This window comes from Wyeomyia smithii, chromosome 1 (assembly GCF_029784165.1).
Source record: "Wyeomyia smithii strain HCP4-BCI-WySm-NY-G18 chromosome 1, ASM2978416v1, whole genome shotgun sequence".
Classification (NCBI taxonomy): Eukaryota; Metazoa; Arthropoda; class Insecta; order Diptera; family Culicidae; genus Wyeomyia; species Wyeomyia smithii.
In genome coordinates this window covers 124,227,678-124,241,159 of record NC_073694.1, presented here as the reverse complement: position 1 = coordinate 124,241,159, position 13,482 = coordinate 124,227,678, and the positions used below count along the sequence as shown (strand labels likewise).

Sequence of the window (13,482 nt, the reverse complement as noted above, 5' to 3'; positions counted from 1 at the left end):
AAAAAAGCTTCCGCCATTTCTCAGTTTCTTGCGGATAAGGTCATATATTGTTATTAATTCTACGATAAACGGTGAAAATTGAACTGTTGGTTAATGCGTAAGTGTGTCACGTGCTATGGAACAACATTTTACTATCTGTAAAGGGATAATTAATATTCACGCCCAAGGTGTTCATTTTACCACCTGCCTATGTTCATTTTACCCACACGTGTCCATTTTACCCCCAAAAAACTGCTTTCGAAAATGCTCGTGAAAACTACGGAAAATACTATGTTTGAGTACTCCTTCTTATTTTTTGTATTAATCATTAGTGGCTCAGTTAATGTGCGCTATCGACTCATAGTTGTAGTGTAAAACTGTGGAGGAAATTAGGAAATGGCTGAGGGTGTCCATTTTATCACCCCTTCCCCTATTTGTAAAATTTACCACGAAATGTGAAGTAGTTCTCTTTCATGCAAAGGCGTGAAAGCTTTAACAAACTGTCAACTTTGTTTTTCCAAGTATTATCAGAATATTGGGAAAGAAGCCAGTTCTCTAAAAGGTTTAAGGTTTCATTCACTGGAACGCTAGGAAATAAGGCCGTTACGTCAAATGAAACCATTATCTCATCAGATTGGATGTTACCCGAGGATCTTATATTTTCAACGAACTCTCCGGGGCTCTTAACTGATCGACTTGGAAATTTCTTGGGCATAGCTTCAAATTATTTTACCAGCCATTTAGCAAATTTTTCTGTGGGAGCTCCTACCGCTGAGATAATTTCTCTCATTTCATTTCCAGGTTTGTGAATTTTGGGGAGACCCTTTTTTTTTGAAAGAACTGGATTTGAAACACGAGGATTTTGTAAAGCATTACCCAAAACGGGTTTGCATTCTTTTATTGTATGTTCGACACGTTTACTATATCAGCAAGAGAACTGGAATATATTTTCGAAATTGCCAAACTTAATGGCTACAATGAAAGTATCATTCAAGCCATTGTTGATAAAAAGAAGCGTGCTCAAATTCGGAAATCTTTTACAACACTCACCCCAATAGAAGATCTGAAAAGGGTACCCGTTGAACATGACGTTAACTTGACACGCCCACTTCGTTCAAAATTTAGGAAATTTGGGATGGATATTGTCTACACTAGTAGAAATAGCCAACTCAAAACAAAATTGGGGTCTACCAAAGACCCTATTGATATCCTGAACAAAGCTGGAATTTATAAAATTGCATGCAGTCACTGTGACATGGTTTACAATGGACAAACTAAACGTAACCTACGGATACGTTTCAAAGAACATTTCGCAGAAGTGACACAAGCAAGTAAAATTTCATAAAATGCCCCACCACACGTTTTCAAATCAAAAGTGGCTGAACATATTTTTAACGAGAAACATCCACTAACTTCGGATAACATTCATCTGCTCCGCCCCGTTAGTAATTTATAGAAATTAGACGTAGCTGAAAGTTTAGAAATTTATAAACAACACTCATGCACGCTTCTCAACAAAGACGCAGGTAATCATCCCTCATGGCTATTCAATCTTCTTTCCAAAAACCCCAAACATGGTACGGTAAACAACCGACCGCATAATTCCCTACCTAACTCCAATTAAGAGTGCTAAATTTTCATTTTTACCTACTACAAATAAAAAACAGGATTTACGCTTTGCTCTTTACCAGTCAACATAAGCACTGAGGATGACTGTATGTCACAGTCGAAATATATATTTGCGCGGACTGAATTTCGATATTTATTTATCAAATTTCTAGTAGAGTGTAACGGAAACCGATAATTACTTCATTTGATTTCAATGAATTTTCACTTGATTCCTCTCGGCTACTGTCAACAAATCACTTCTTTCTCTCTTTCCTGTCTGTTGTTCATAGGATCGTTTCAAATGAAACTAATGAATATTTCAATCGACAGAGAGAGTGACGGAGAGAGACTCTTTCCTTTCCTTCAGCGTCTCAAGTGAAATTAGCACCGCTAATTTCACTGATAATTGTCAATTGAAAATGACTTTGTCAGGCTCTGCTATTAGTTATACAAGTTGAATGAAAAAATGTAAACATGTTGCAGTTATCAAACGACGACTGTATTTATCGTTGCATTTTTGGGCACCTCTCTATTTGTGTTATTGACGTTATATTATCGTTGAAACGTTGAAAGATAAACGATAAATATCAAAATATATCTACCGATATCGAGTAATATAGTCAAAATATTTTTCATGAAAATAAAGGTGACTAGCCCCTTGATTTAGTCTTTATTTTGGATTGATTTTGTGTCTCGAACAGTGCGTGTGATGAGCAATGGAGTTTGTTTGTGATAAGTGCAACAAACTCAAAATATTTTTCACGTTATTGTTACGTGAAATTTCCTATACTTGCTCGTTTTCTGTCATTTTGCATGATTCATGTGACAAACATAACATCTACGTGAAAATCACATGCATACTATGTTTTATCACGTAGTATCTACGTCAGCTTGGCAACGTCAAACATAATGAAGTATCGTTTGAACTCTCCGTGTGAAAATCCACAGAAATCAAAATGTTGCCTGATTCAGTCTTTGAATATAAAAAAGAATTTCTCGATGACTTGCCAATAAGTGAGCTTCAGAAAAACCATTAGAATTCGACATCGAGTCTCGAGCTTGCAGATTTTACAGAGATTCAGTTCAAATGACAAGGAATTACCTGAACATAAACAGGTGCAGCTAACAGTAATTATCGCCAGCGAATGTCGCAATATCATTTTGTCATTTTGTATGTCAATTCGTTTACGAATTGGCGATTTTGCATGCCCGTGCGACTTATTAAGCAACATATTTGGATAGTTTCTAAAAACCATTTCCAGTCTCTCAAAAATATGGGAAACCACAATTAAAAACTATACGTTGTATAAAACGTGGTAGCTATCAGACAATCAAATGCTTTTCACTTTACCGGTAGTTGATTTCTACGTGAAACTCACATGAAATGCATATGTCTGCTGAATAAGATTCACAGAATAAATTATATCACCAGTTCATGATGAACCCAAATGACAATCACGTAAAATTTACGTGAAAATGACAGTAGAAAATATTCACATAACTTTTCCGGTAATTATAACGTGAAAAATATTTTGAGTGTATACAAAGGAGTCTGATCACATCAAATTCCAGGGCTTCTGCCAAACTGTGGCACACTTTAAATGTGCTGGAATAAACTACCAATATTTGAAAACGCTGAAGTCGTCCTCGGATAATATTTAATGGTTTTGCGACGGTTGCTTGAAATAAATGAAATTTACCACTTTTCATCCTTTGATTGCTGCATTAGGAAGCGCTATTGCTGATTTGATCAAGCAGCAAACAGCTGCAATCAATCACAAAAAATTTACTCTACGCCAACTGTTTCATAATATTTTCCCTTTCTTGCTACAGTATTCAAGTGCTTAAATCTAAAACTTGGGAGCAGTATCATAGAATCTGATTTATTTACGATTTCTCAAACTTGGCATATTGACGTTTTTTTTTTTGACATAGTTTTGAAAAAAAGTACATTACTTTAAAACACTCTACTGTTTCAGTGATACACGCAACAGTTCAAGTTTACATCAACCGATGCGTCCTCCCAAAACGCATATTAAATGTTCTGGCTTCACAAAACAAATGTGTCAAAAGGATAACGCAACAGTTGCGCATTAAATGCATTGACAGAGATCGAAATGAGAATATGTATAATACACACAAAATCGTGGTGTTTCAGCAACCTTAACAGCCAATAGCGAGCCTTGTGACAAAGATATTTACTGACGCTGGCGCCAGTAACGTGGAACCGAATGCATATGAATAAAATCAGAGTCGTCGTTAAATGCAAAATGTTTTAAACAAATTCAATGTCTTTTTAATTGTTATTGATTCGATGATGTTTTTGAATGACCGGAATCATGATAGTGACTCGATCAGTTCATATTTACATTAACCTAGTCAGTACCAATATCATCAGTATTGATTACTGCTTGCACTGCTTTAACGATAACAGCATTCTAAAACTTAATTTAATCCACCTAGCGGTCAGACTCAGCCTTTCTCATTCAAACTTATAATTTGTCAAAATAGATTTACATGAATGCTTAAATCCAAAAAGGTATGTTCACTCTTTGGGTTCTAAAATATTGATGTTGTAATTAAAGTATAAATTATGAAATTTGACGTAATGTTAGTGCTTCAGAAATAGCGAAATATAAATAATGACTCCTAATTTCGAACAATTTAATCACGAGCGATACCAGGAACGTTCAAATAGTACGATACCACATTTAAATCATGTTGAGACCATATATATATATATATATATATATATATATATATATATATATATATATATATATATATATATATATATATATATATATATATATATATATATATATATATATATATATATATATATATATATTTATATATATATATATATATATATATATATATATATATATATATATATATATATATATATATATATATATATATATATATATATATATATATATATATATATATATATATATATATATATATATATATATATATATATATATATATATATATATATATATATATATATATTGATCAGAGCAGCTATAGTGTTGAATAGTCTTTGAATTTCTTTTCTTTACAAAACTTTTGAACAGTATATCAAATTTTTATGAAGTTTGTTATTTGTAAGTTTGAGAGATGACTCGTTTGTATGACGCTAGTTATGTTCAAATAAGTCGTGTAATCCTTGAGATAATAGACTTTCGTTATTTTGACAATTTAATACATAACGGTTGCTTAAGTTTGATGACAATCAAATAAAAAGGGAACGTATGGGGGAGCCAAACTTTGAAACCACGTGTTCAAACATAATTCATCAGGTAACCCTTAACTATCCCGTGCATTCGATATCAATATTGTTCAAATCTGTTGTGTAGTTTCTAAGATAATGAAGTTTAGTGATTTCGATACATTACAGACGAAGTTACATTCCGATTACAGCAAAATTCAATAGGGTGTTATGAGGCAGCTTGGGGCAACTAGACCTTTCATTTGACACAAATTTTGTGAAAATCGGTTCAGCCATCTCTGAGAAAAATGAGTGAGTTTAAACAACCCCAGGATAACTTTTCTTTACATAACTTTTGAACCATATGTTCAATCGAAATGAAATTCAAAAGTTAAGGGTTCTGGGGACAGCCCAATCACTTGAAACCAGTTTTATTGAAATCGGTTGTGTGGTTTCTGAGATATTGATGTTTCGTGATTTTTACATTTTGATACATAACCTCTAAACTAAAAATCCGATTACAATAAAATTCAATAGCAACCTATGGTGCAACTAGACGTTTCATTTGCAATAAATTTTATGAAAATCGGTCCAGGCATCTCTGAGAAAAGTGAGTGAGAAAAAAAAGTTGCACATACACAAACGAAACATCAATATCTTAGAAACTACACAACCGATTTGAACAAAATTGGTTTCAAATGAACGGGCTACCTAAAAACACTCAACTTTTGAATTTTATGAAGATTGAACATATGGTTCAGAAGTAACAGAAAGAAACGTGTTCTGGAGACTTTTTAATCTCACTCATGTTTCTCAGAGATGGCTGGACCGATTTTCATAAAATCAGTGTCATATGGAAAGTCTTGTTGCCCCATAAGACCCTAATGATTTTTTTGCGAACATATTATTACTTTTCCTGTTATGTTTAAAAATGTGAAATCATGAAAAGAAACATATTCTGATGACTACTTGGGCTCACTCACTTTTCTCAGAGATGGTTGACCCGATTTCCACAGAATTAGTATCAAATGAAAGGTCTAGCTGCCTCATAACACCCTATTGAATTTTGCTGTAATCGGAATGTAACTTCGTCTGTAATGTATCGAAATGTGAAAATCACTAAAATTCATTATCTTAGAAACTACACAACAGATTTGAACAATATTGATATCGAATGAACGGGATAGTTAAGGGTTAACTGATGAATTATGATTGAGCACGTGGTTTCAAAATTTGGCTCCCCCATACGTTCCCTTTTCATTTGATTGTAATCAAGCTTAAGCAACCGTTATGTTTTAATTTGTAAAACAACGAAAGTCTATTATCTCAAGTATTACACGACTTATTTGAACATAACTAGTGTCATACAAACGAGTCATCTCTCAAACTTACAAATAACAAACTTCATAAAAATTTGATATACTGTTCAGAAGTTTTGTAAAGAAAAGAAATTCAAAGACTATTCAACACTATAGCTGCTTTGACCAATATATATGGCCTCAACATAATTTAAATGTGGTATCGTACTATTTGAACGTTTCCGGTATCGCTCGTGATTAAATTGTTCGAAATTAGGAGTCATTTCTTATATTTCGCTATTTCTGAAGCACTAACATTGCGTCAAATTTCATATTTTATACTTTAATTACAACATCAATATTTTAGAACCCAAAGAGTGAATATACCTTTTTGGATTTAAGCATTCATGTAAATCATTTTTACAAATAATAAGTATGAATGAGAGAGGCTGAGTCTGACCGCTAGGTGGATTAATTTAGGTTTTATATTGAAATTTAATGCAGGAAATAATTTAATCAAAACTATAATACTCAGGGTGGCGAATAAATAAATTCCCTGATATTCCCTGATGTTCCTAATTTTTTTCCCTGACTATTCAAATTTATTTTAAACTGATCAGATCAGATTTGGAATTCTGGTTGGATCAGTTGAATAATTGTTTTAAAATCTTGACTGTAAAAAGTAGAAAATTAGAAATTAACAATTTCGCAATAAAACCTTTATGCTAAACACTGTCGAATACTTTTTCCATGTAAAGAAGAGCAGCTCCACTTGAATAACCTTCAGATTCATTAGCTCGCATCATCATAAATTGATTGGTCGACAACTTGAAACCTAAGCTGGTTTCTTATCCGGCTTTAAACTTCAAGTATTTTTGGCATTTTTCCAAAATTTGACAAAATGATCATTTTAAAACAGTTTCTGAGAATTTCTCAAGAACTTCATTTAAAATGTTTAAAATCCCATCGTGACGAGGTGCTTTTATACTTTTGAAAATTGAAATGATAGATTTAATCTCATTTAAGTTAGTTTCAATTAATTCTGGTGGTAAAAATTCCCGGGTAGAAATTTGATAAAATTAACGTGTGACTTCGTCTTTAATTGGGCTCACTATATTTCGAGTTATGAACACACTCAAACTATTGAGCAAGTCTTTGAGTCTTCTGTTAATTGGTTGCAAGAAAGCAATCACCATTCTTGATTACTGGAATATGACAATAGCGATAGTGGAGCTTGCTCAGGTGATGTCAGACGGTGCATCAATAGTTCGGAAGCAATTGCAAGAAACCTAAGAAAAAACCTCGTCTAACCACTGGTTTTTATAAAAAAGCGTAGTAATTACCATAAAATGCGCGCACTACTTAATGACTTGTTAATAAATCCAATTCAGAACTAACTCCGTAAAAAAATCCCAAGCGTCTAAAATTTTCCCTGATGACTTTTTAAATTTTTGATAAAAAAATTAAATCCCTGATATTCCCTGATTCTCCCGGGTTTTCCCGGTAGTCGCCACCCTGATAATACTCTATTTAAAAAAAATTTCGATATCGTCAATAATTTATATAAGATAAAATATAAATTTTGACAAAAACATAAAATTTATCATGAAAAATTGATAAAAATACGTAACAAAGAAAACAGTAAAAATATATTTATGAAATCTAAATTATGCCAAACCAATTTATTATTCACAATATCACTCAATACAAATCATGATGATGTATCTTCTTATTTCCACAGATCCAATAGTTAATATTTATTTTGAAAAGAAGAATATTAATTATAAACAACATCCAGATAAAGCAATATTTCTATTGAAGAAAACAAGCAATATTTCTATTGAAGAAAACAATATTTCCATTGAAGAAACAATTACAATATTTCTATTGAAGAAAACAATATCAGGGAGAGATGATGATGAATCTGATTACAGTTATAAAAAAAAGAAAAAGAAGAGGAAGATGATGATGATGATGATGAGAAAGATGGCAATTTTGATTTGCAATGAGTTTGTAAAGGGTAATTTTTTAAGAATTCGCGGGTAGGTGGTTTTTCGGTTAAAAAAAAAACGCATAAAAATTACAAAACTGTATGAAATCTTTATTTGAGCCGATAAATTGGTTTATGCCATTTACTTTTTAAAGATAATATCATTCAAATGTTGGCCACGGCTACGTTTCAAATGGTCCATACGAAAAGTCCAATTTTGGGTCACTTTTTCGAGCATTTTGGCTAGTATCTCGCGAATAACGTGTGTAATGTTGTCTCCCAAGGCTGGAATTGTTGTTGGCTTATCCGCATAGACGAGAGACTTAACGTAGCCCCACATAAAATAATCTAGCGGTGTTAAATCGCATGATCTAGGCGGCCATTTCACCGGCCATTACGTGAGATGAATTGCTCACCGAACTCATTCTGCAATATGTCCATTGATTCGCGCGATGTGTGGCACGTTGCTCCGTCTTGCTGAAACCACGTGTCAACAAGACCCAGCTCTTCCATTTCCGGCAAAAAAAATCAGATATCATCACACGATAGCGAGCGCCATTGACCGTAACGTTGCGATTTTGATCATCTTTGAAGAAGTACGGACCAATGATGCCTCCAGCGTGTAAACCGCACCAAACCGTGCATTTTTCTGGGTACATTGGTGATTCTTGTATTGCCTCTGGTTGCTTTTCGATCCAAATGCGGCAATTTTGCTTATTAACATACCCATTTAACCAGAAATGAGCTTCGTCACTGAACACAATTTTTCGGTAAAAAAGTGGATTTTCGGCAAGTTGTTCGAAGGCCCATTTACCAAAAATTCGACGCTGCGGCAAGTCGTTCGGCTTCAATTTTTGTACGAGCTTTATTTTGTAAGGCTTTACACCAAGATCCTTTCATAAAATCTTCCATGTAGTCGAATAACACAGGCCCAATTGCTGCGAACGGCGTCGAATTGACATTTCACGGTCTTCCACTACACTGGCTGATACGGCAGCAATATTTTCTTCTGTACGCACTCTATGTATACTTGTTGGTGGGTTTATGTCCAACAGAGTAAAACTGGTTTGAAATTTCATCACAATAGCTTGAATAGCTTGCTCAGTAGGTCGATTATGACGACCATAAAATGGTCGTAATGCGCGAAAAACATTTTTCACAGAGGACGAATTTTGGTAATAAAATTCGATTATTTGTAAGCGTTGTTCAGGCAAACCTTAGTCTGTTCATGGTGAAATGGCAAACCAAACCGAGTACATTAGACTTTGACAGCTGTCAGAATTCACGTGTGAACTGTCAAAACTGAATACACGAAAAACCAAATAGCAAAAAAATCACCTCTTATTACCTGCCTATTTAATTGAAAAAATCATATTTTAGCAAAATTTGTTTGATTTCAGGGGTCGTCCGTAAACTACTCAAATTTTCTGAATATGGAGGAAGCCCATTGTCGTTGCTTGTGGTCAAACATCTTATAATTTTATAAAATCAGTAATCGTAAGCGGAAAAGTACTAAAAAATCATAAAATTTGGATCGCGTGCTTTATGGACGGCCCAAAAAAAAAAATGGATTCCAGATTCGTGTTCAGCACTCCAAATTTATGTAGATACCATGTTTTTGTCGCATTTATCGCCACTTTTTTTGTTTGGCCAGCCTTTGTATGAAGTCACCCCACTGTCCAACAGTGTTCTAAATAAAACAGCCCTTTGGCAAACACCAGCTCGAATGTTCTCGACTTCATGCATACACCTCGGAGATGTTTTTTTTGAAAAAAAAAAATATTTTAGTCGAATTTCAACTGCCTGATGGGGTATTCATTCAACTGGTTGATTTTTTTCTGGAATTTAGCGTGAGGGAAGCGTCAAGTAGGGGATGGAAAGGAGCCTGAGAATAAACCTATGCGTAAAAGTCCGACACCGAACGGTCTGATTCTACTAAGATTCGAACTCATGACCATTCGCTTGTCAAAGCGGACTGTGTAACCTAAAGGCTACGAACTTCCCTTAAAAACAAATATTTTTTGTAAGGAAATAAACACATACAAAAAACACAAAACAGTAACAGAAAAAACAAAAACTTCACACATTATGTATTTTTAGACTCCTTGAAAAAGGTGGAAAAAAAGTTACCCAAAATCTCGAACAAGAAACATCAAATCGTTTTCGCTGTTATACAAGGAGTGATTAAGTCAACAAACCTTAAAAAAATTAACAGTTTCAGCTTACGTAGTAAATATATATTAGTAAAACCTCTTATAAAGGAATGATTCAAACCATTGTAAATTTTATCAAATATTATTTGTAGTGTTACGCTGTTAGGAATATATAAAATTAATATTTTTTATTCTATTAGTAATGTTCCTTTCAGATGGACTTCTGGCGATTCAAGTGCAGGAAGTGCCTTGAAAGTGTTAACAGACAGGTAAACGAAAATTGATTATTTTGTTATTTTTGACAACATCTTATACCTTATAAAAATAGTTAAAAATTATTGAGCATGTTAGAGACGCTTGTCTTGGAAATAATATCTAATAAGAAATTTAAATGTTTTCATAGTTAGTGTGTATGGGTAAATTATTTTAATTCTCAAATTGAGTCTAATTAATTCCAAATTCACTCAAGCAAAACACCGTTTAGCGTTAAACATGCCGCAATACGTGCTCTTTTAAAATCTCGTTTAGTTCAAAGCAATGATTTATTCATCAAATTCTTCATATATGGAGCTAAAATGGAATGCCAGCGAGAATTGTAAAACAAATATTCGAAAAAAATCAAATGGAGCTCTTTTTGAAAAGTTTGGTAAAAAAGTATACACAATTCATTTATACATAACTGCCATGGAGCTTAATGAACTTCTGACAAAATATTTTGTGCATTGATTATAGTACTTCATAGTATGTTGTTTTTATGCAATGTTCTTCATATGTCGTTTCGTTGCCTATTACCTCATACCATTTTATTAATCACATCCCTCAATTGCACTGTTTTGTCGATTTCATTTGGTATAATCGATTTGAATCACTTCAACTATTAACCCTCTAGTGCCCAAGTTTATTTCTAGACGGGCTTCGGTAAAATCACTATGAATCATTATAAACACTTTTTAGGTATCTATTGAAGCTTTTTAAAGGTTTGACTGAAGCCCGCCAAATGGCGGCATTGGGCACTAGAGGGTTAACTAGGGTAATGTATCATGATCCGACCAATTTAGACTATTTTCGCTTTTCATGTCACATTTTCACCATTAATATAACATGTAATCATGAATAATATATATTTATCGGAAAAGTCTATCTATCTAGTTTACAAAAATAACAATTTATAGCAAATCTGACGTAAATTCATTTAAATATATCGTTTTTCCTGACAATAGAATTTGTATCATGATCGGACCAGGGTGAATCATGATCGGACCAAAAAATGTATCATAATCGGACCAGTGTGCTTCTGAGACTTCAAGCGATTTTCCGCTTCGCGTGCTGGGCTTTACATGCACGGTGTTTGGTTTGGGCTTGATAAATTAGATATTTTTTCGTGATTCTCAAACTATTATCAAACATTTTTCAAATTAATGCGAAAACGTCATGAATTATATTCGAGCTTCCAATACGGCAAATTTGCTTATTCAATTTGTGGGTGGAGAAACGATGCATGACTAACTTGTAATCCCCAAGTAGTACAACAAATTTCCGAATATTGCAATGCTCTAACTTTTATACCTAAAGTGCGATATTCAGCCAATGGTACTTGTTACAGGAGTTACCTCACGCTGAAATATATTTCACTCCATCTAAAGTGAAGTGACAAAATTAGTTCCGTGAAGTGAGACTGACAGGGAAGTGAAAATGAGAGAGTGACAAGTGAAATAAGTTGCCCAGCACAAAAATTTCTAAGACCAGAAAGTCAATTTTTTCCAATAATTTTTTTCCTCGATAAAACACCAGATCTCGGCGTTTTACGCAAGTCTAAGATATTTGGTTTCAACAAAAATTTCCATATCGACAATTGCATGAACTGTGCCTTTCGTCATCAGTCGAAAAAGTGAGACTCAAAGCGGTCAATTTGAGGACTACTTCCTTAAGTTCGATTGAGTTGAAATTTTGTATGAGGACATTTTTCGGAGGGACGAAACTTTTAAGCCTTATCGCTAAATAAAATTCAAAGATTAGTTTTTTACCTTACGTTTCCTTTGCCGCAGCTCAAAAAGTAGTCTCAAAGAGAGTCTTATTACCGAAAAATAACTTTGATATACATATTATTATTAGATCACAAATCAATCAATTTTTAAACCCTTCTCACCTTCGTGAAATCATTTTACCGTTCAAAAAATTGTGGAAAAAATCCACGCTAAACGTCACATATAAGTTTTCATATATTTTAATTTATCACTCTCTCGTAAACTGTTCGAAAATTCGCGGGAAAAGTGCTACCTAAATAAGGATGACACTGAGTTATATTTTCCCTATTTGAAGCATAGTGGGCTATATATAGTGAAGTTTTAAATGGTTTTGCTTTAGTTTGCGAACCTTACGTCGTTTTTGAGAGGTTTTATTCTATAAAAAATAAGCTTCATCATTTATATTCAGTTCCAATCAATTGAACGTGAAATCCTTCATTGGGTATATCAAGCATAAGCAAAGTTAAACGGTGATGTCTCAGAAGTAGGCTGGTCCGATCATGGTTCAAAGCTGGTCCGATCATGATACAAAACAGGCCTTTGCGTTTCACCAATAATTTAAACTTTAAAGCAAATATTTCATATAAAAAGTGTTCCTACATTGAATTTATATGTTATAGAAGCATATTACTAGAAAATATACTGCAATCTTCAAATATTCGATCCTAAAATCACTGCTTGAAAACAAGACTTGGTAAGGGCAAATTGTGCTCGAAAATAGACCTTTTTTTTAAACTTTTTTAATAAAAGTAATACTTAAGTAATCTAAATGAAAACTTCTGAACACCATCAGAAGAAGTTTTTTGATGATGCGGGTACATATTTGATACAGTTTTTTATTCAATAGTTGAGAAATCTCGCATATAAAAAAATGGTCCGATCATGGTACATTTTCTGACTGGTCCGATCATGATACAACACCCTATTCGATTTAAAATGATGGAAAATATATAAGTGTAATGGAAGGGTAACTGGTTGGAAGCCTGAGAATAAACCCATGCTTAAAGTCTTTCTTTGACATCGAATGGCCTGATTCTACTAAGATTTGAACCCACGACCATCCGCTTGACAAAACGGAACCTTGCGGCTACGCAGCTCCGTTAAAAATAGCATGATTGTTATAAACTATGGCAAATATTATGAGGAGCATATCGAAAGTGAAACGGTGTGAAACTAAATCGAAAAAAAGTTCATGTTTGTATATGATTTC

The 13,482-nt window shown here is 33.5% G+C and overlaps 1 protein-coding gene across 4 annotated transcripts in view; it reads left to right on the top strand.

The window, feature by feature from the left end:
• LOC129720243 (cyclin-dependent kinase-like 4) overlaps positions 1-13,482 on the top strand; it is a 240,501-nt gene that overhangs the window by 158,637 nt on the left and 68,382 nt on the right. For all 4 annotated transcript variants that reach the window (XM_055671710.1, XM_055671696.1, XM_055671702.1 and 1 more), the window contains one exon: positions 10,449-10,517. In XM_055671710.1, coding sequence (XP_055527685.1) covers positions 10,449-10,517 — 69 coding nt within the window. The remainder of the gene's footprint in view (positions 1-10,448; positions 10,518-13,482) is intronic.